A 21,559-nucleotide genomic window follows, 5' to 3' on the forward strand; every position below is an offset into this window, starting at 1 on the left:
AATACCACGGCTGGTAAACATGTTGTTGACACGTCCACAGCATCCTCTCGAGAAACAACTAATGATTTATCAGGGGGAGCTAGCAAGCTATGAATAGGCCAAAGAAGAACTATGTAGGTAATTAGTCTCTTGCTAATGTGTCCAAGTGGGAGGATTGGAATGGATGGGGGAAGGACGGAAGGAAGGATGAGAGCAGCTTGAAGGTTTTACATCTTTATAGCATCTCATCATCTTGCTTCAGATCAGCACTTACCCTTTACATGATGTAGCCAATGACATGCAATTACGTGAGACAAGTAGCCAGCATTCTCAGAGGAACAAGGACAAATGAAGACATTATCAGGCAGATTGGGCAAGCATCTTAAAGGTACTATGTCCCATTTGCAGGCCCGAAAAATGAAAAAATTAAATTCCAACTGCATTTGAAAGATAATACTAATTTAGAACTTCCCTAAAAAAGGTGGGGCTTGAAAATGTCTTCAAGTGGGAAAATAACGACTATTAGTTGTCAAATCGACTGTAGGGCTATAGAGCCCAAAAGTAATAGTCTTGATTTTCAGACAATTATACCGAATGGTTATACGTTTTATGCTGCGCAAAGATTCAATCAGTTTAATCTTGGCCATCACAAGAAGTGGGTTATTGATGTAGACAAATGATGTACCCTTTACAACTCTTTTCATGTATGTTATTACCAAAGAAGAAAAAAAGCAAGTCAGTCACTCAATAGTGTCTGACAGTGAAGTCTAGCAAATAAACGGGTTTCCTTGCATAATTTGAATATGAGGACACTGCTAACGTTTAAATTTCACAGATAGGACATACATGACATATTCATAATTCCTGCAAAGTTCTACAGCATTTGAGGTTGGCTGCAAAAGGGACATAGTACCTTTAATAGTCAATTACTGGTGTTTCAACATATGCAAGGATTGCAAGCCAATTATTAGGTTTTGAGTGAAAATAGAAAGAATTAAACTGCCCATACAAGAAAAGCATATCAGACAGTTTCAACTTTCAAGCTAACACTAATTGTTTGTTAATAAATTTCAAGTTTCATTATGTGTTGTAAAAGATAAATTTGCCTCCTTTGAATTATTTTTATTGGGCTAACTTTTACAAATTTACAAAATGAACTTCTGAACTTTTTGAGCTACAACTGTACATGTACATTTTACATATAATGTATCCTACAGTGTACATGTATGTGGTACCAAGAAAGTTAATTGCCAAACATCTTAAAAGTAGGACACGTTGAGTAGGTGTTTAAGTAAGCCTCTAGCTATTTCGCTGGTGTTATTATGATTGAATGGCATCAATCTACCCTGGAAAAGATATTGATCATTATATTTTCTAGGAAAATTTAAAGGGCTTTCAACGTACAAATATCCAACCTCCTGAGAAAATTATGTAAAGCAGATACACTAGTGTAATCTTTTTAAATGACAACAACTTCTTTTAAAGGGATATGGGTCAACAAAGAAACAAAATCTGAATTATTTCTTTATCTCTCTTTCCTATTTTAAACTCTCTTTTTCCCTTCCTCTCTCCTGTGCATTTCTAAGTTTTCTTATCAATGAACAATTTGAAGGAATACATGTATGTTTTCTTATTAATGAACAATTTGAAGGAATAGATTTATGTTTTGCCTGGTCCTTCTATTTTTCTCCCTTTCTACCCCTTGCATTCTCTCTCTCGCTCTCACTCTTATTCACTGTCTTTCTCTGTTTTTTTCTCTGTCTTAGTCTCTCTCTTTTATCTCTTTCTTTCTCTCTCTCTCTCTCTCTTTCTATTTCTAGCTTTCTCTCTCTATATCTATCTTTCTATCTCTTAGATCTTATTCATATCAGAGCCTTGCATTGAATATACGTGAGCATGTTTGCACAATCTTCTCTAGATCTATGCAAGACACCAGGTAAAGTCCAGCCATTGCCCTGCACGTGGTAAGCAATGAATATCTGAAAGCGGCCGGCCCTTCGGTTCAGGTTCTCAATTGGCCTGAAAGAAGATACCCAGCCGCCGGGCGCAAACCCCGCACTGAATTTTAATGACTTGTTGAACTTGACTTCCTTCGGCCACCGGGGTTCATTTCACAACCAATAGTTCATTGTAGTTCCTTCCTTGCGCATCCTTTCCGTGTGTGGCCCTACTTATACAGGGTGCTCGGCTGCTTTCTACTTAATACTCTCTCTAGGCCAGTATTTACAGTTGTATTGAGGGAAGAAAAGATGATCATGGATGGGGTGAAGATGAGGTAGTGGGATTAGATTAAGGGAGGGAAAGAGGGTAAACATTGGGGTATTGCAGAAGTTAAGATGTAGTATTTGTGTATTGGAAAGAGAAAATTGCCTCTTTATTTTCTTTGATTCTTTCTCCCTTTTGTGCAGATTGTGACAGGTATAGGCCTTATAGCAGTATTAGCTGCAAATTAGGTTTGATTTGGTGTTTTTGTTTGTTGCTAGCTGACTTTCCAGAGATAGGTAGAGAGAGAGAGAGAGAGGGAAAGAGAGAGAGAGAGAGAAAGAGATAGAGGGGAGGGAAGAGAGAGAGAGAGAGAGAGAGAGAGAGAGCTAGAGAGACAGGTGCAAATAGAGATAGCTTTAAGATTGATATCCCTTTCATCTTGAGTGACTAAGGCTGCGTTCATGCTTAAATTTTGAAGGCAGAATGAGCGATCTGAAACGCTCATCGTAAACGCTCATCGTGATCGCAGTTCCACGATGTAGTGTTCATGCTTACTTCTCTGGCTCCCCCAGGCAATTCTCAGTGTGTGGCCTTAATTGGTCTTCCAGCTGGATTCGCAAACCTTCACTGTGCATGCTACGTAGACCCACTAGAGGTCAGTGCGTTGACCCCATTTAAACGCGTTTACAAATTGTAAACGCATCTTTTGTGAGTTTACGATCGGCGATCGTGATCGCCGTTTTTCGGTGATTCTACAAAAGTGAGCTAAGACGCAACCGTGTTTTAAACTAAACGCGTAACAGATGCCTGATTCTGGCCGTCAAAATCAAGCATGAACGCGCCCTAAGAGTGTCGATTGCTATCTTAGTGTGGACCTAAAAGCCAGCTTCTGTTATTATTGATCAAATTTATACTCAGAAACTGTGAATTCCCTTGCAAGGACCTCTCCAATTTGTTTGGTATTGAGTATGATAAAGGAATCCATTATCTTGGTTGTAGATGAGGGAATCAATCTATTTCCTGGAGGGGTTGGTGTGATAATAGCATGGAAATATTTGCTTCTGATTTCTGAGTAAATTGCAATCTATGAAATTTGTAGTATTGGACAAAATGTGAGAGGTGCTCACAGGGTAAATCAGAGTTGCCAATTGTGCTTTTTACCGGCACAGCTTTAAAGTAATGTTTTTTGCCTCCATCTACATGTACTGTACATATTTCCTTGAACTTTCTCTAATTTTTCACTCATTTTTATGCTTTTGTTTGAGCTATTTTTGTATTCAATAGTGGATATCTCCATCATATATCAATTCATTTAAGAGGTCCAAGAAGTGGTTTGGCAGTAAACAAAACAAAAATGATAATAATTGATTATGATAACAACTGCAACAATAACTATTCAAATACAAAATTAGAGAGTGTTATATACACATGAAAATTGACCAATGCAAAGAGAATTGATCAAGAATAGATGAAATTTGAAGCAGGCTTGAAGTGAGAGAACAGTTTGTAAAGGTCCGAGGAAAGAGTGGACAGATGTACAAGGAATGAAAATAGATGAAGCATACATCAGCAAGTTTAGGAGATAACAAGACAAGGAAAAGAAGAGAAGGTGTAAAATAAGCCTACTTGTACTGAGAGAAGATGTGTGGTTGAGGTTTAGGAGTTCAGATAATGAGGAAAACGACTAACAAACAAACAAACTAAGGGGTAGGAATTTCATTCCTCATGGGAAGGTGGGGATGGAGGAAATAGTGATATACTATACGCAATTATACATTGTATGGAATTAATCGGGTACTTGATTACTATTAAAATTACATATACCTGTACGCAGGCTGACATTTCTTTTTGTGAAAGATTTTGCTTTGATAGCATTGAGACATTATCTTTAAATTTAGATATTAAAGCAATTAAAAGCCATTGATTCTATTCTATCGGGGTATAAAAATCAAAGCCCTTGTGGCATGGATAACAAGTCTCGCTTTGCACATTTTATTTTTAAAATCATATTTACTTCACAATCTTTTAAATGTTCACCCCTAGAAATAATGCGGCTTTGATATACAGGACCTTGTTTGTGACTGACTTAGGCCTATAGATTAGCTATACAAATTACAAAAGTTATGCTTTAGGTAATAATTTTGTTACCCAATAACTTGCTATGGCACAATGTTTCAAATTGCCTCAAATTTGTGGTGTGATAAAACTTGTTTACAATCATTTATCTTGACACAAGTTGTACGACTACATGTACATGTGTGCAGAAAAAATGGTTAAAAAAGGTGTTAAGCTGCATTTACACTGCAAGCAAAAACTTTCTGTTTTTCTCATATTTTGGAGATTTGTCGGAAGTTGCTAAGCAACTACCCATAAACACAACGAAAACTCATTTTAAAAAAACAACATCTGGATTGTAGTATTTTTAAGCTTGCACACAACTCACCCAAAAAACAGAATAAGCAAGCAATATTGGTTTTTAGTATTGTATTAATAAGGTATTTTAAAAAAAACTGTGTTTTTCTGCAATGTAAATGACCTGTATTTCATATGGTGAGGTTCCCAACCAAGTGTTTTGCCAGTGTCATATTACTGCACACGTTTTTTTTTTCTTCATCTGAAGGAACCTACATGGAAGTCCATGTAGTTGCATAAACTACATAATGGACTGCAATTTATATTGCTATGAGTGTATGTAGGGAGCATCGATTTAAAGTAGTTAAATTGATAATGCATTTTTCTTAGAATATTTAGAAAAAAACACATTTAAAGTACCGGTAAGATGATTGGAAGCAGAAAAATGATGTTCATTTTCAACAGGAATCCAATTCATGCCATGGTAATGATGCTCTACAAATTAAACATGTATTGATCTGAACTTAACTAAATGCACATCTGTAGATATGGTTTCCATGCATCCCCACAAACTACTTTCCTCATTGTCCAGTATTGGCATGGACTGTACGTTGCACATTAAATATGAATGCACCTCAAGTCCAGAACTGGCCCTGTTTGGCAGTGAATGTTATGAAAATGATTAAAGAAAGAGGTTAAAGTTTGTAAGTTTATTGTAGTTTTTTGTTTTCTTTTACTAGTACTGGTATGCATATTTCTAAGTAAGCTCTGGATAAAGTGATGAATATAAAATGTAAGACCTGGAGACCAGCCTACATGTATGCAGCAGCTAGTAGCCTAGGACCCACCACAATGCACGCTCAAGGCCTCCCAAGTGTGTTCTGTCTATAAACTTCTTCTACCTTGCCTCATGACTTTTGACCTCGAATTCATGACCCCTCGCCCTTCATTTTCACCCAGAATCTGTCCTCAAGTAACCCCATCTTGTACTTCCCTTTTTCGTTTTTCTTTGGCTGGATTTTTAAATTTATCTCGCCAGAGTTGGTATGTGTTGGTCTCCATGGCTCACCTCCATGTACATGTACATGTACAATTGTAGGCACATGAAAGTACATACATGTACTGTTTCCAACTTCATTTTCTGTTCTAATACTGGCTGCACATGTGAATATTTAAAGATTATTTGGTCATTGTCAGAGGTGATATTGAGTAAATTACCATTAGTGGCTGCCGGGCTCACGATCAATTGAGCAAAAAGAATTTCCGTTTCTGTTTAATAAAATTTGGAGTGGACTATTAGGCTATTATTATTAGTAGTAGTATTATTATTAAAAAACAGCATTTATATCATATCACTATCACTATAATCAATTAGTTATTCTAAGTTGTCTTTACCTTTGTTTTGTTATAATGCTAAATAATATACATGTAGTTATCTTTAATTGTACAAATTACCCTTGGTATAGCATTTACTAAGTTTTTAAATGTATTATGTTTCAGGTTTCACATCTCTTTTAAGAATGACATGGTAAAGATCAGAATTTCACCAAATTCACTTTCACTTTCATTTATACATACATGTACATGTAGGAAATAAAGGTGAAGCATTCCTAAATATTGTTTACAGATTACAGTTAATAGATTTGTGGTCCTATGTGTATGTAGTGTTGAAAGCTTGAAAGATGGGGAAGATCTTATGGAGATGTACATCTATTATAATTCTCAACACTGTTTGGAATACAAATATGTCATGATTTGGGAAGACACTATTTTGTTGTCCTTGCACCTTGAGATCAGAGAGAGAGAAAACACACATGGAGATAGGGAGGGAGGGAGGGAGAGAGAGGGAGAAGGAGGGAGGGAGGGAGATAGATAAAGGGAGAAGGAGGGAGGGAGAGAGATAGAGGGAGAAGGAGGGAGATAGGGAGGGAGGGAGATAGGGAGGGAGGGAGATAGGGAGGGGAGGGAGATAGGGAGGGGAGGGAGGGAGATAGAGGGAGGGAGGGAGGGAGATAGTGAGGGAGGGAGGGAGGGAGGGAATTTCAAAAGTATAAAGGAATAAAGTAATTCCATATCTGGATATCTTATGAAGTGTAATACCTATGATTATTTCATATCAATCCACACTAAATCCGTAAAGAGGGTTTTTTGCGGCCTTAATTAATCAATCTGAGGAGAATTCGTTTGACACGATCCTTCAAGACAGAAAGGTAATCCCTCCATCTCTGTGATACAAACCTGCCTAGCAACCAATGCATGTTTTTAAAATCATGCTCTATCAAATCTATTCAGAGTCTTCTCGTGTATTTGTAGTTATACTAATATTACACATGTACCCTTGCAAAGTTGCAATAATGTTTTACCTCTTAATTTTGCCCTCTGTAGACTATGCGGAAGAAGTACTTTGTGCTGCGCTCTGAGAGTATCACAGGCCCATCACGACTCGAGTACTATGACAACGAGAAGAAGTTTAGACTGGGTGGAGAAGCCAAAAGGACCGTCCCTCTCTCTGCCTGCTTTAACATCAACAAGAAGTCCGACGCCAAACACAAGCATGCCATCGCCCTCTATACGAGAGACGACTGCTTTTCTCTGGTTGCGGATGATGAGGAGTCGAAGCAGGAGTGGTTAAGGGTGCTGTTGGAGCAGCAGAGGGCAGGAGGAGATGGCAAACCTGTACCTGCATTCGGTAGGGTTGGTGTGATATTGTGCCCTGTCAGCTAATGTGGTTCAGTGGGTGTTGGGGTTACTAGAAGGGTCAGGGTTCTGGTCACCATCTAGTGCTTGTGAACATATCCTGTTCTCGTGTATTTCCATTTTTTGAATATATATATCAGATTTATGACTGTTCACCCCAAGAGCCTCTGGGTATGTAAAATCTCATTATAGATTGAATCAGCCATGAAAAATTAGTTGTTGATAAATGTTGTTGATAATTATTTGTCCAATAATTATTTTGTCTACATATCATTCGGTCTGATGTTACCATTAAGGCTAATAGTCATTTGGTCTACTACCCATTTGGTCTATCATATATTTGGTCCAATTCTCAGTTTGTCTAATGCCCATTTTATCTACTATCCATAGCCAATAATCATTTAATCATAACAAATAATAATCATCGAATGATTATTAGACCTTATTGATGGGAGACAAAAGGAGCATTAGACAAACTGGGAATTAGACCGACTGACAATTAGACTAAATGAGTCATAGGCCAAATGGGTAGTAGACTTATTAGAAATTAGACCAAATTATTAAAGTAGACAAAATGATTATTGGACCATGTGGATAGTAGACTGGCTAGGTGTAGACCATATAGAAATAGACAAAACAGCTGTAAACCAGCCAATAATTCCAGGCCTTTGATGTGATGTTATCTGAGTAGGTAGCCTTCCCCCCCCCCCCCCTAACAATGAAGAAGATTTTACAATTGGCAGATTCGTTTGAGTAGGACCACTTTTTTCTTTTAGTATATTTACATTTCTCGTTATCCTTATCATCCATGTCTGACCAGCTGTTATCAGTCCCCATCGGTCCTACATGTACGTTGAATAGAAAATCAAACTACAAAAACTTGTAGAGGCTGTATTTTGTGAAACAATCGTGTTCGCAGATTTATGTTTATCCATGAAAAAACCACATCTCTCTTTAAATGTAGCTACATTTATTTTAAGCAAATTAAATTGAGATGCCTAGTTCAAATTACATCTTTGAAAAGTGATTTTGATCTGCAAACAGAAAACTTTAGACCCCTCTTTTCGGAAGAAAGAACAACGGCCAAAAGTAACCTCTTTAAAAACAAAATGAAATGGGAAATAAATCTAAGATACGGTGGTGCTGGGACATGAAAAATAAAGTGCTGGCCTGATGCAGCTGAGTATATTTACTTATAGTCAAGTTACTGTGTTAAGAGATTGCATTGCTCTTCCTTTACCTCTTCATGAGATCTGCAGTGTTTGCTTCTCGGTAAGATTCTGTTACATGTGCATATATGGGCAAAGTTCATGATCAGACTATATGTATTTTTTTATTTTATTTTTTGTGGGGGGGGGGGGGGGCTTCTTTCATGCTCACTAATGGTAAACCACAGAAAGAAGGTTAGGTGGGGGGGGGGGGGCTTCTTTCATGCTCACTAATGGTTGGCCACAGAAAGAAGGTTAGGTGGGGGGGGGGGGCTTCTTTCATGCTCACTAATGGTTGGCCACAGAAAGAAGGTTAGGTGGGGGGGGGGGGGCTTCTTTCATGCTCACTAATGGTTGGCCACAGAAAGAAGGTTAGGTGGGGGGGGGGGGGGCTTCTTTCATGCTCACTAATGGTTGGCCACAGAAAGAAGGTTAGGTGGGGGGGGGGGGGCTTCTTTCATGCTCACTAATGGTTGGCCACAGAAAGAAGGTTAGATGAAAAAGAAAAAAAGAAAGAAAGAAAAGAAACTGGATTAAACACATAAAATAGATACATGTGCATGTATACTGTTAGCATCATCATTGGCTTATATGTTTGCTAACGTTTTTAAAATGATTATATCAAAATATTTGTTCATTTGGAATGAAATAAATAGAAAAACAAGTCGCACAGAACCAGCCAGAAGTTCTTTTCATTTAGAATCACAAAGATGTATTTCATGCCAGAAGAATTGGATATAATGGTCACAAAGCCAATGTACATGTACCATGGAATGAGGTCTATAGCTTTCCTTTTCCCCACAGTATAATTCATGTTACTTTTTTCTCACCTCTCCCTTTCTATACCCCCCCCCCCCTCTCATTCTTAACACTTATTTGTCATCTCTCATTTCTACACTTTCTCTTATTTCCCTATTCTTGCCCTATGTTTCTTTCACTCTTTCTCTTTATTTTTCTCCTTTCCTCCTTCTGTTCTCTTCCTCTCTTTATCTCTTTGTTTCTCTCTTTCACAACCTGCAAAACCACTGTTTTTGTCTCGCCTGCGTAGCAAAAAGCGAGACATAGGCGCCGCTTTTCCGGTGACGGCGGCGGCGACGGCGACGGCGACGGCGACGACGTCAACATCAAAAACTTAACCTTAGGTTAAGTTTTTGAACTTTTGGTATAATTTTTAAAGTATAAGTTCTTAGTCAATGAAACTTTGACTATAGGGTAATCAAGTATCCCCAATCATGTGAGTAGAATTTCAGATCACAAAGTCAAGGTCAAAGGTCATTTAAGGTCAACAGACTTGGACTATGTTGTAGCATCATCATCGAAAACTTAACCTAAGGTTAAGTTTTTGAATTTTTGATATAATCTTGAAAGTATAAGTTCTTAGTCAATGAAACTTGGACTATAGGGTTATCAAGTCTCCCCAATCATGTGAGTAGAATTTCAGGTCACTAAGTTAAGGTCAAAGGCCATTTAAGGTCAACAAACTTAGACTTTGTTGTGGCATCAACATTAAGATTTTCAAAATGCTTCTTCTTCGTTATTTTTCAACCGATTTTGATTCTGATTTTTTCATATGATAGGGCTAGGAGGGGATTTAAAATTTCTACACAGAATCGTGAAATTCATTATCTATACTAATTTATGCAAATTTATTCGAAATCACAAAAAAGGCTTCTCCATTTCTCGACCGATTTTGATTTGGTTTGCTTTATATCGTAGAGCTAACTTTGGTACACTAAACTTCTACACAGAATTTTGAAATTGTTCTCCATTAATTAATTATGGTAATTTATGCAAATTTATTCCAAAAATAACAAAAATTGCTTCTTTTCCCTCATTTCTTGACCGATTTTGCCTTATCTGGTAGAGCTAAATTTGGAACAATAAACTTCTACACAAAATTGTGAGATTTTGCTCCATTGATTATTTATGGTACTTTATGCAAATGAAATGAAATTATGTCCCTTCCAGGGCATCAAATTTCTATTTTTTGACCAGTTCAAAAGTGTACCACATAAAATTTACGATATTTGTTGTTGTGAGATGCGGATGAGCGCTACGTCATTGACGTTCTGGTTTATCATATTGAATTGCGTTATGCAGGCGAGACCGCCGAGAGCGTTTCCCTTGTTTTCCTCAACAATGTTGTTGTTTTTGTTCATTTTAATACTTGCAATTAATATGCTCTCTTTTCCCCTTTTCCTCACATTTTTTTCAGAGCATGTTTGGCAGGTAACGGTGAAGCCTAAAGGTCTGGGGTCTAGCCGCCAGCTGAGTGGCATCTACAGACTTTGTCTTACCACATCAACCATCAGCTTAGTCAGGATGAACTCAGAAAATGAAGGATTAGAGTTCTCAGTAAGTCTTAGGAAAAAGGATGTCATTTCATTTCATCTTATATATTTTCATCGTAAATAAAGACATTGGAATAATTCATCACGTGTATATTAAACAATTAAGCTAAACAGCTTCTCTCATAAAAACTACTGTGTTCTAATTTTACCATCCACAATATGCAACCATCTCCCAAATAAGTCATTTGTCAGAATCAATTTTATGTGTCAGGGATGAGATTCCTCCACCGATCATTGGAGTTCCGCCAATTTTGAGATTTCAAGGGGGGGGGGGGGGGGGGCTGGGGGAGGGGGACATAACACTTTCAGATTATCATTAATTGTACATCTAGCATTGACCTCACTACCTTAGCAGCATATTTCTCTAATCTGAACAATGTTATAGAGTCCCTGTAGGCAAGACGGGGTGACAAATATTTCTCAAATTTAGAATTTTAGATTTTATGTAAATATATTCTTAAGTCTTCTGCCCACCAGAGGCCTTCTCTTAGGGAATTTCCCTGTCTCATCCATGATACAGTATGTGAACAATTGATATTTTGACTGGATAGCAGTGGATTAAAGAGTTACATTATACAATGTATTAATGAATTTTTTTAGAATACTGTTTAATAGAGATGTAAATTTGATATGCATTTCCTGTTAAAGTTGACCTCTCAAATACTGATATGTTGTTGATAAAGCTTGCTTTCTTGCGAGCAGTAATGAGAAAAAAGAGGTAGACAGAGAGATAGACTTCCAGGCGGGCAAGCAGACAAACAGGCGGACAAAAATCGAGACAAATACCAGGCAAGCAGGCAGATAGACAGAAACTGGTCGACCTTTTGATAGGCAAAGAAAAAAACATACAGAGCAAGTAGAATAATGTGCACTTAGTGTGTTAAGAAAAAGATATGTCTTAATGGGGGTATGGGACAGGGTTTTGGGGCAGTGCAAATGTGCTCCACCATTAGACAGTGATAGATGCATGTTTGAATTTCCTCGAGATATTTATAATGCTTGCTACCATGGAAGAGTGTTTGCCAGTGTGTATACACTATTGCATGTTCAGTAGCAGGATTGCTACAAAGATCTTAGTTATTGGCAGTGTGAACACATTTCATTGGTAAAGACAGTTAAAGATAAAGGTGAGTTCTGGTAATGCGATTGCATTGTGAAAGAAAAGATGTGGAATGGATCAGAAAAAGTTGATCATGTAGCATGTAAGTATTGGTGTCTACTACAAGGTTCTGGAGTCATCAAAATCATAATAAATTTGGCTCAGTCTTGGTAAAGTAACAAGCACTGTACACAGAAAGGTGTACATGGGACTGCACAAATGGTGTCGGGGCTACCACACCTTGATTTCCTTATCTTTCTATGCTCATTACTCAGCCAGTATATATTTTCTTCTGAAATTGTTTGGCACATGACATTTATTTGTAATCTTGAACATTCAGTGTAAGTTTCGTTTGATTCTGTGAGAAAACATTTTCTTTTTTACCAGAATTAAAGTTTATCTTTAATTGATATGTTTAATACTGTCTGAGATTGTTTTAGTGTGAACATACCCTATAAAATGAGATTATACAGAGACATGGATGATGTTCTCAGATTTGTCCATGTGAACACACTCCATATTAACGTAAGAATTATACAGATAGTTGTAATCTCTATGGATTAGTCAATGTTTCTGTCTTGGCATGCAGGATAAAAAATAACTGAAATAGAAACCGGCCAAATGAGATTGGGGAATAAAAATAGCTGTCATCAATTATTGGAAATGAGGGGGAAAAGACAACTGCCAATTTGTTGTACTGTACATACAAGTTAGGAAAAACCAGACAAACAAATTGATGACTATATTGACATTTGATTTGAGGCTCAAAAGCTTTGATTCAGATTAAAAGTATTATTGGGATTACTTTGGAAATAAAACAAAGAAGCATGTCTTTGATATGATTATATTTGTCTCTTATGTTTCTCATACCATGTGAATAAATCCCTATACTAATATCTTGGTATGCACATATACAAGTATACTGTACAAACCCTTAGACAAGCTATCTGTTCTTTATTACCATTTCCCTTGAATAGGATTCAAAGCCATAGGTCCACTGGCTTGTATTTTCTAAATGCGTGTCAACTTACAAAAGATGTAAATTTAAATCTTCATTGAACAAAAGTCAGTCACAGTTTTGTGGAATTATTTTATGAACCTGATGGGCACTTATCCCAATATAAACTCGCTAGGAATCTATGGAAACTGTGTTACAAAAAAGGTACTTTTATCTGATGAGATTATTCAAATAGTCTTATTTTGATTCAATGTGAAAGCACACTTATTTAACAAACAAGTTTGTAGGAAAACATTTTAAAGTTTGCATTTATCACCACCGCTTTATCTTACAGTTGTCAGCCATACGTCGTTGCGGTCATTCAGATTGTTTCTTCTTCATGGAAGTCGGGCGGCAGTCAGTGACAGGTCCAGGAGAACTATGGATGCAGGTTGAAGATACTGTCATTGCTCAGAGCATTCATGAGGCATCATTAGAGTAAGTATTTCTCTCCCCTTCTGGCTGTTGGTGTTACTTCATTTTTATCAAATTTGTTTTTAAACATTGAAAATCCATTAATGAGAAGTTTTTTTATTAGAAGGTGTGACAGTACATTTTCTTTTCTTGTTTACAAAAAAACTCAATACTCTATGTTTCAAGCTGTCTAAAATTACAACAGTTTTAAAAAATGTTATATTTACAAGAGCTAAGTTCTTGAAGATTTATACAGACTCTTTAATGAAAGGTTAGTGAATTTGATGAAATGTTCTTGTTGATACTGACGGACATGTAAATGTGTAGACACAAAACAAGCAATTTGTATTCAATATACTTGATGATAAAGCAAGCATTCGTTTTTTGTTGAGGTAGAATAATGGCTTACATGTATGGTTCGTGATGTAATGAAGACATGGGTAGGTAGCTATTTCTAGCTTTTCCATGTGATATTTGATTAAATAGTATGGCATGCACTTGCCTTGAACATTCTTTTTAAACCCATTTCTGAGAACTTTTTTTTCTGTTTACCACTATGTGATCTGATTTAATACAGTAAATGTATTCACCATGTACAAATGCAAGTGTTGTTTTCATTTGATCTCATTCTTCTCATGAATAACAGTATCACTTTAATCCCCTGTGTAACCTAAGAAATCCGACGGCTCCCTAAGCCGCCCACGTTGCAGTTGCAATACCCTCGTCTCTTATTAAGTGGCAAGACAGAATGTGATGCAGGGATCCATAATTCATCTTTCATGTTGTTTTGAGGGAATTTCTAAGAAAGACGGAAAGGAGAAGATATGGTATTTCATCCATGATATTTTATTACATTCCACACTGAATTTACATTCATCAACAGTACCGATTCTTGGGATGTAGCAATCTCTAAAAATATATCATTAAAAAAAGGAGTTGTAAATTTGTACACGAGAGTTTTTAAAGCTGATTTATCCTAGGAATGATGATAGCATAATGCGCATGTCAACAATTATTGAATCTAGACAATAACAAAGTTTGAGATCGGTATTGCTATTAAACAAAACGCCACTGTCGGCTAGTCACCATTGTTGATAATCAAAGGCACAAACTTCCGCATACTGCAGACCTGCCAACCAGTACGATTTAGTCGTATTTTGTACGATTTTTAGAAGCAAATACGACTACGATTTTCAAAAAAAAAAAAAAAATTGTGTGTGTGCCATTTTCAATGACAAAATGCCCATTCTGTCCTGTAAAGTATCCTACAAGCATCTCACATCGCCAATTTGGGAATGTTCATTGGTTCATCGAACACACCAGTGGTGACAAAATCATGCATATTCAACCAATGACCCATACAAAAATTAATCCACGTAAAAGTTTGTGTTTATTTTTAAGAATACAACTTTTGTCAGTAAAATACAACTTTGGGGATTAAAGAATACAGTTTTTGAACTCCAGAAGTTGGCAGGTCTGCATACTGGCAATTGGGTCTGGACCTATTCTCGACGGGTTCATTTTCGGTGATCTCGCTCTTCGTGGAGACTTTACACTCTGTCTGGGGAGGGAAAAAAATGTGTAAAAACGGACATAATCTTACTGTTAGTGATTTCTGCCAACAATTGTAATAACGCCACAAAATTAGGGCGTCATTACGGCCTAATAAAAGCGGTAAAACAAAATATTTTTGAAAGAATCGGCCACAGTAGAATCTAAACCACTCTTAACAGACTTTCACTGACCCGGTTCTCATTACTTTCTGCTTCTAAATGCTATTAAGCAAACATGTTTAATTCAACTGTTGTATCACTATCAACGCAGTGAAACCACATTAAGAGTGGGCCTCACTAACCCCCCCCCCCCCCCCCCCCCTCAGCCTTCATTAATGCAGCTGTCGAGTAGTTTGTTTCTTGGTGTTCCCCGGGCAAGTATAAAATGGAAATGAGACACAAATCCACTTTGAGAGAGTAAAAATGGACAGATGAGTTACGCCTGCGGGGCACAGTATGTGCCAAGAAAAATACGTAATTCATGTTTCAAGCTATTATGCTGGATTAGATTCTATTCTGTACATGTACCAATGGGACCAGCTAATAAAGTCAGTAGGGATCGGAAATATGACACAATGTTGCGGTTCCCTGCAATCGTTTTCTGCTTTTTAGGGTTATTTTTTGTTTTTGTTGTGTTTTCAACATGAATATTGCCCTCATACACTTTGCCATTCGGTAAAAGTAATAAATGATAAATAATACCTACATGTACTGTAATACTTGGTGTAATAATAATGGTACTGTGTGAATGAAAGTGGGGGGGGGGGGGGTGGGTGCAAATGTCTTGAGGCCCCTTATACACGTACATGTACATTGTAATATTGCATGAGGGATTTGGAGATTAAAGTAAGGATAAACGCCTGTTTAAGGTTACGGTCATTGTAAGGTGGCAAGTCTCACTATTATCACAAGATACTGGTGGAGGGGAGAGGGGGGGTGGGGGTTGAGCAGGCATTTCATTTGTTTACTCTCCTCTGTGGTGACAGACCACCATCTCATCAACTCAGCGTTATAGTTTTAAAAAATATTTTAAAAATCAACATGTTCACAGTACCAGCAATAACAAATGCAATTACCGGTATATTACATTCTGTTTATTTCATGTAGAACCCTAGTTCATGGAGAAAAAGGTGGCAAAGGAAAAACAAAATGGGTAGTGAGAGAGAAAGAGAGAGAGGGGGAGGGGGAGGGAGAGAGAAGATGTGAAATTTATTGCGTTTTAGCATTGTCTTCTGTTGATAATCCAGGGCTCAGATTTCTCTGCCATCGCTTGTACAAACAGAAGACAACATAATTACATAAACTATGGCTTATATTACAACGCTTACTCTGCTATATTCCATGTCGTTTGGTTTGTTGTCTTACAAATCTGATAAGAAACAGGAATTATTGAGTTTACGCGTAGCAGGTGCTCTGTATCTCTCATTTTCTCTGTCTCTTAATCTTACATTGCAATTAGAAGTCCACGTTGGAGAATAAAGATAGGATTTGATCAGCCATCAGAGTCGTGTTATGACTTGGCATTGCACTGATTACCTACTTGTTGTTAACTCATATCCTTAGCAGACCTGCCAACCAGTAAGATTTAGTCGTATTTAGTACGATTTTTAAAAGCAAATACGACAGTACGATTTTCCTTAATAAAATACGATTTTCAAAAAAAAATAAATAAAATTATATTTTAATTTGTATTAATATTTTGTGTGTGCGTCCGCCATTTTCAATGGCAAAATGTCAATTCTGTCCTGTAAAGTATCCTACAAGCATCTCACATCGGCAATTTGGGGATGTTTATTGGTTCATCGAACACATCAGTCATGACGAAATAATGCATATTCAACCAATGATCAATAAAAAAAATTCTTCCTGTAGGTAGAAACTGTAAGAGGCATTGATCCGCGTAACAATCCGTGTTTATTTTCAAGAATACAACTTTTGTCAGTAAAATACAACTTTTGACACTAAAGAATACAGTTTTTGAACTCCAGAGGTTGGCAGGTCTGCCTTAGGGTGTAAAAAATGCAATTTTGTTGTGAGTGATCACCTGAGGCCCCCAGAAAACTCATTTCGGAGACATTTATGATGAATTCCACCAAGCTCTGAAAAGGAGAGAAAAGTCTGCCTTCTTTATACAAAGAGATTTAAGTAACATGCCATCTTTATTACCAATATCTTGAATAAGGCTAGAAAAAATGTTTGGCGATGAAAATATGAATCATAGAGTTTTTGTCATATTTGTATTTAAGATTGTACAAAATTTATTTTTATTTGGACGTGCAAATGAATGAATGAAATGAAAAGTCGGTTCATTTTCAAGTTTATTATTGAAAAAAGGAGTAACAACAAAAGTATATATAAAAAGGATAAACATATCCAGATAAATATGTAAAAAAGAAGAAAAAAAATAGAATGGAGAAGCAGCAGACGACAAAGGCCTGTCAAGGATAAGCTCATACATTTAGTTTATATATCTAAAAGTATCTTAACAACGAAGAGGAAAATTGATCGGCAATCCCAGGCTATTTTGTCCCATCTGGTTAATAGAGACCACATCTTTATATACAATCATGTAAATCTATTTTATCTGATGACTGTATTAAATCAGCAAGCCCTGCTAGAGCGACATGACCAATTATCAAGTTAGATACATGTAGTTTTATGACAATTTATGTTCATAATACCGTAATACATGGTAACCTATGGGACATCAGATGACCACATACTGTACATCTAACTTGTGCTTGTTAGAATAGAAATGCATAATAAAAAAATTGGTAAGAGGTGGGTTACAATACACAGCTCATGAGTATACATTTGCGCAATTGCAACAGTTTGGGTTAAATTAAAGACATATTTTAGTTAGTGATTTTAACACATTTGACAATCAGTCACATTCATAACAAATTTCAGAGTATTCCACTGAATAGATGAAGAGAAAATGAACTCTTTGTAAAACTGTTATGGGAATGACATAAAATGGACAATAGTTTTCTTTTTTACTCACTCTTAACAGTTTGAAAAGTCTGTAATGTTGGGGGTTGAATAAACTACAGTGTAGTTTTGGTATCAACAGAAGCTTACAATGATAGCATAGGTACACTTTGGAAAACAGTTGGATTATGATGGATTTGGAGATCAAAGTAATCAAAGGATATCATGCCCGAAGGTACTTCACTCCCACTGATATATATCTTCAATTAGAGCAAACCACTTACATGTAACATGAAGATCTTGTTAGAAATCTTTGTTTTGATACCAAATTTGTCACAGAGGCACAGGAAAAAGATTCATGGCTAGTGAATACTTCCAGTGGAATTGTCCATTTACATGTACATATTTAGGAATTTCAGGGACAATTTTGTTCTAAACTGCTCTTGAATGCAGCAAGTAACTGAGAAGATTTAAACCCCAAAAAGGGGATGGAATTTAAGACCATGGGATTGTACAGGTATCTAATACTTTAACAAATTTACTCAACCAATTGGTATCTAGCATGGCGGCTTGAATCAGAGTATTACAACAAGTTATTAATCACAGTACCTGCAATAAAGGGTGCAATTTGAGCTTAGATATACCATGAACGGTTCAGATAGATATTACAGTTTGCTGTTAAAAAAGAAGATTGCCTTACTTTGAAGTCTGGGATGGGAATTTGTGATGAGACTAATTGCTCTTTTTTGAAGTTCGGGTATGAATAATTACTTTCAGAACAATTGCCCCAGACAATAATAATAATAATAATGTGTCTTGTTTATCCAGGGTAGCCTGATCAGTATTAATACTGTTCTCCCTTAGGGGCCCTGCAATCATATTATTACCCCAACATGAATACAGCATGACATGGCAATATAGATGTTCAAAGATATGGAATATCTTCATCTAGATAGAACACCAAATGCATATGAAACTATGAAAGACATGTCCTTATATTTTGATCTACATATATTTGTTCACAACGACTCCAAGGAACTAGGAATTTTGATTTATACATTGACCATCACGAAATATCTTAAAGGTAATACGAAGTTTTGGTATGGGGTCATGAATTTGGTTCAAATTAACATATTGGTAGCGTATGTGATCCTACAATATTCAGTGATCGTTGCCGCGTTCGAAATCGAGTCTAAAGGGATGAAAATTTAAATAATAAGCTCTTTATGTTGTATTGCTCCACCTCAAGGTCAAGATATTGATATAGCTATAAAAAATGTTTCTTGACTAAAATCGACCGATTTTGCTATCCCCATTTGGAAATTATATATCACAACTGCATATTCTGAGATTTTCATGGTCGCAGCTATCATTGTATGGCCGTAGGCGCTATTTAAATTTATCAAAATTTATCAAAATTTACCGGGAGCACCGGTAAATTTTGATATTCATTATCTCAAAATCAGAAGTGTTTTACGGGCTAATTTTTTAGTGTTTATAATACATCCGCAGGGGCATCCAAATATATCAAAATTGTAAGGAATCAATATCCAGCCAATTATCAAAATTTACCAAAACTTTGTATTACCTTTAATAAGTACATCCTGTTACTTTCAAACTCTAGTTATACAATATACATAATGTTACTTGCTGAATTTACCAATGATTTGTCCTCTACTTGTACTTTAGTTAAACCATATACATTTTTATGTATTTTAATGTCCATATTTCAAGCCATTTCCGTACAATTTTGCCTAATCAACACCTCATTATGTATTTAATATCTTACTTCTCGCTTTGTCCCACACATGAAATCTATTAGAGCCATGCGTTCCGTGAAGCAGCAGGAAGAGATGCGCCCTCGCAGTCACAGCAGCACCATGAGCTCCGGGAACCCAGGATCCGATTCCAAGTCCCACTCGGCCTCGGGGAGTCGACGTCAGTCCAACACGCTGGGACCATCCTGGAGGACCAGGTGTGATAGCATGCCTGTGCCAAACCGTGCGATGCCAGGGTCCAGGTCCGGGTCCAGGTCTAGGGGGAACAGCGAGGGGGAGGATGGGCAGTCAAAGGAAGAGCATGCCATAGCTAGTAGCAGTAGCCCAGTCAGGTTGGTATTGAAAAGCCTACATTATATTTTTATTGTTTTTGTCTTCTTCTTTTGGATCATCTGGGGAATCACGTACTCTCACTGTGTGGTATACTATCCATTCTACTTCCATGACACGTATGTTTTCAGATACATTTCATTTTCCAACATGCAGTATGTACAGTATACATGGGCATATGTAGAGATGTACATGAAGGTGGGTCGGGTTGAGAAGGGGATGGAGACCGGGGATGCGTGTCACGAGATGAACAGAAGGCAAAGGGGCAGGTAAGGAGGTATATGCTCCTATAAAGAATAGACAAATTGATCTTTCTGACCCTCTTTATGTCTATCTTCCTTCTCTCTTTACCTCCCCAGTGTCTTTCTCTAGCTTCTTATTCTCTTTCGTTAATTTCATATATTTGTTTTTGCCATACAATTTGGGGTCTGACTTCTCTTTCCCCTATATTATGTCTTTATTCCATGACCTTTACCATCTGCTTAGTGCATTAATTACTATGTAATCACAAACATGGACAAATGCCACAAGAGTACTAGCAACAGGGGAATGTTAGTCAAAATGCATTTTTGCCCCAACGTCCCTCATGAACGTTGAATCGTTCATACATATTAGCCCATGCAATGCTGGAGTAGGCAATATTAAATTACAAAATTCTTCTTGAATAACATCATTCAAGATTTTGACATTCTGTCTCATCAAACAGAGGCTTCTGGTGTAGTGTAGCATCTTAAAAAAGAATGGCAATTAGATTTGTTTGAAGTGGTTTGCAGGGATCTCAAGAGGGTCGTGACATTTCCTTCATAATCCAAGGATATTAAATTTTCTTTTACCAACACACACATGCATAGAAAGAAGCATTCACTGCATGTTTACTGTCCATAAGTTCGGTGGAGTGTTTTAGCAAATGCACGTTACAGACATGTATGTACTGTATAATAGAAAAAAACTTCAAAAATTAATTTGCAGGGCTTGTGCTACACTGCATGAATAAGAGTCAGATAAGATTACATACCGGTGTAGGTAAAAGGGAAGGGGACTATTGTTGAGTTGAATTTGAAATTTACAAGGGGGCATTCACCAATGATTTGAAATCTTGATTAAAGCATTGTCTGGCCAAACCACTCTTGTAAACATGTAGGACTGTGGGTCATTGGTAAATCATTAAGAAAGACACAAATACAAATATTTGTGCACCATTTAAAAAAAAAATCTTTTAGCTTATCAAAAGTTTTTGAGGATCGTCATGATAATTTTTTTATCTTTCATATCATATTCGGTAAAAACAAGGCAAATTAAGAATAATGATCTACAAAAATACATAAAGCTTTATGTATTTTGTTTATTTAGTTGAAAATAATCTTACAGATGTACATGTACCTATATATATTAGAATATACATGTATTTGATCTTGCTATGGATGCAGGGGCCCGGGGAGAATAGTAGTAATACTGATGAGGCTACCCTTGGTAAACAACATTATTATTATTATCAATTTTAGTTCTCTTGCTATATTATTCCCTCATAATGTATGAAGTAGTGGTAGCAGAATACTCCCAATTCCAGGCCTTTTATTCTTTACTTTCCATGCTTATCACATTTCACGATAATCACATTTTTCTTCTTTGTTTTTCTATTATGTTTGTGATTTTGTATACAACCTC

At 36.7% G+C, this 21,559-nt stretch overlaps 1 protein-coding gene across 5 annotated transcripts in view; it reads left to right on the forward strand.

Moving 5' to 3' along the window:
- LOC100890677 (insulin receptor substrate 1) overlaps positions 1-21,559 on the forward strand; it is a 73,310-nt gene that overhangs the window by 24,660 nt on the left and 27,091 nt on the right. For all 5 annotated transcript variants that reach the window (XM_030974696.1, XM_030974695.1, XM_030974700.1 and 2 more), the window contains exons 3-6: positions 6,922-7,225; positions 10,657-10,796; positions 13,184-13,326; positions 19,609-19,896. In XM_030974696.1, the coding sequence (XP_030830556.1) occupies positions 6,922-7,225; positions 10,657-10,796; positions 13,184-13,326; positions 19,609-19,896 (875 nt within the window). The remainder of the gene's footprint in view (positions 1-6,921; positions 7,226-10,656; positions 10,797-13,183; positions 13,327-19,608; positions 19,897-21,559) is intronic.

This window comes from Strongylocentrotus purpuratus, unplaced genomic scaffold (assembly GCF_000002235.5).
Source record: "Strongylocentrotus purpuratus isolate Spur 01 unplaced genomic scaffold, Spur_5.0 spur5_scaffold_7, whole genome shotgun sequence".
NCBI classification, from domain to species: Eukaryota; Metazoa; Echinodermata; class Echinoidea; order Camarodonta; family Strongylocentrotidae; genus Strongylocentrotus; species Strongylocentrotus purpuratus.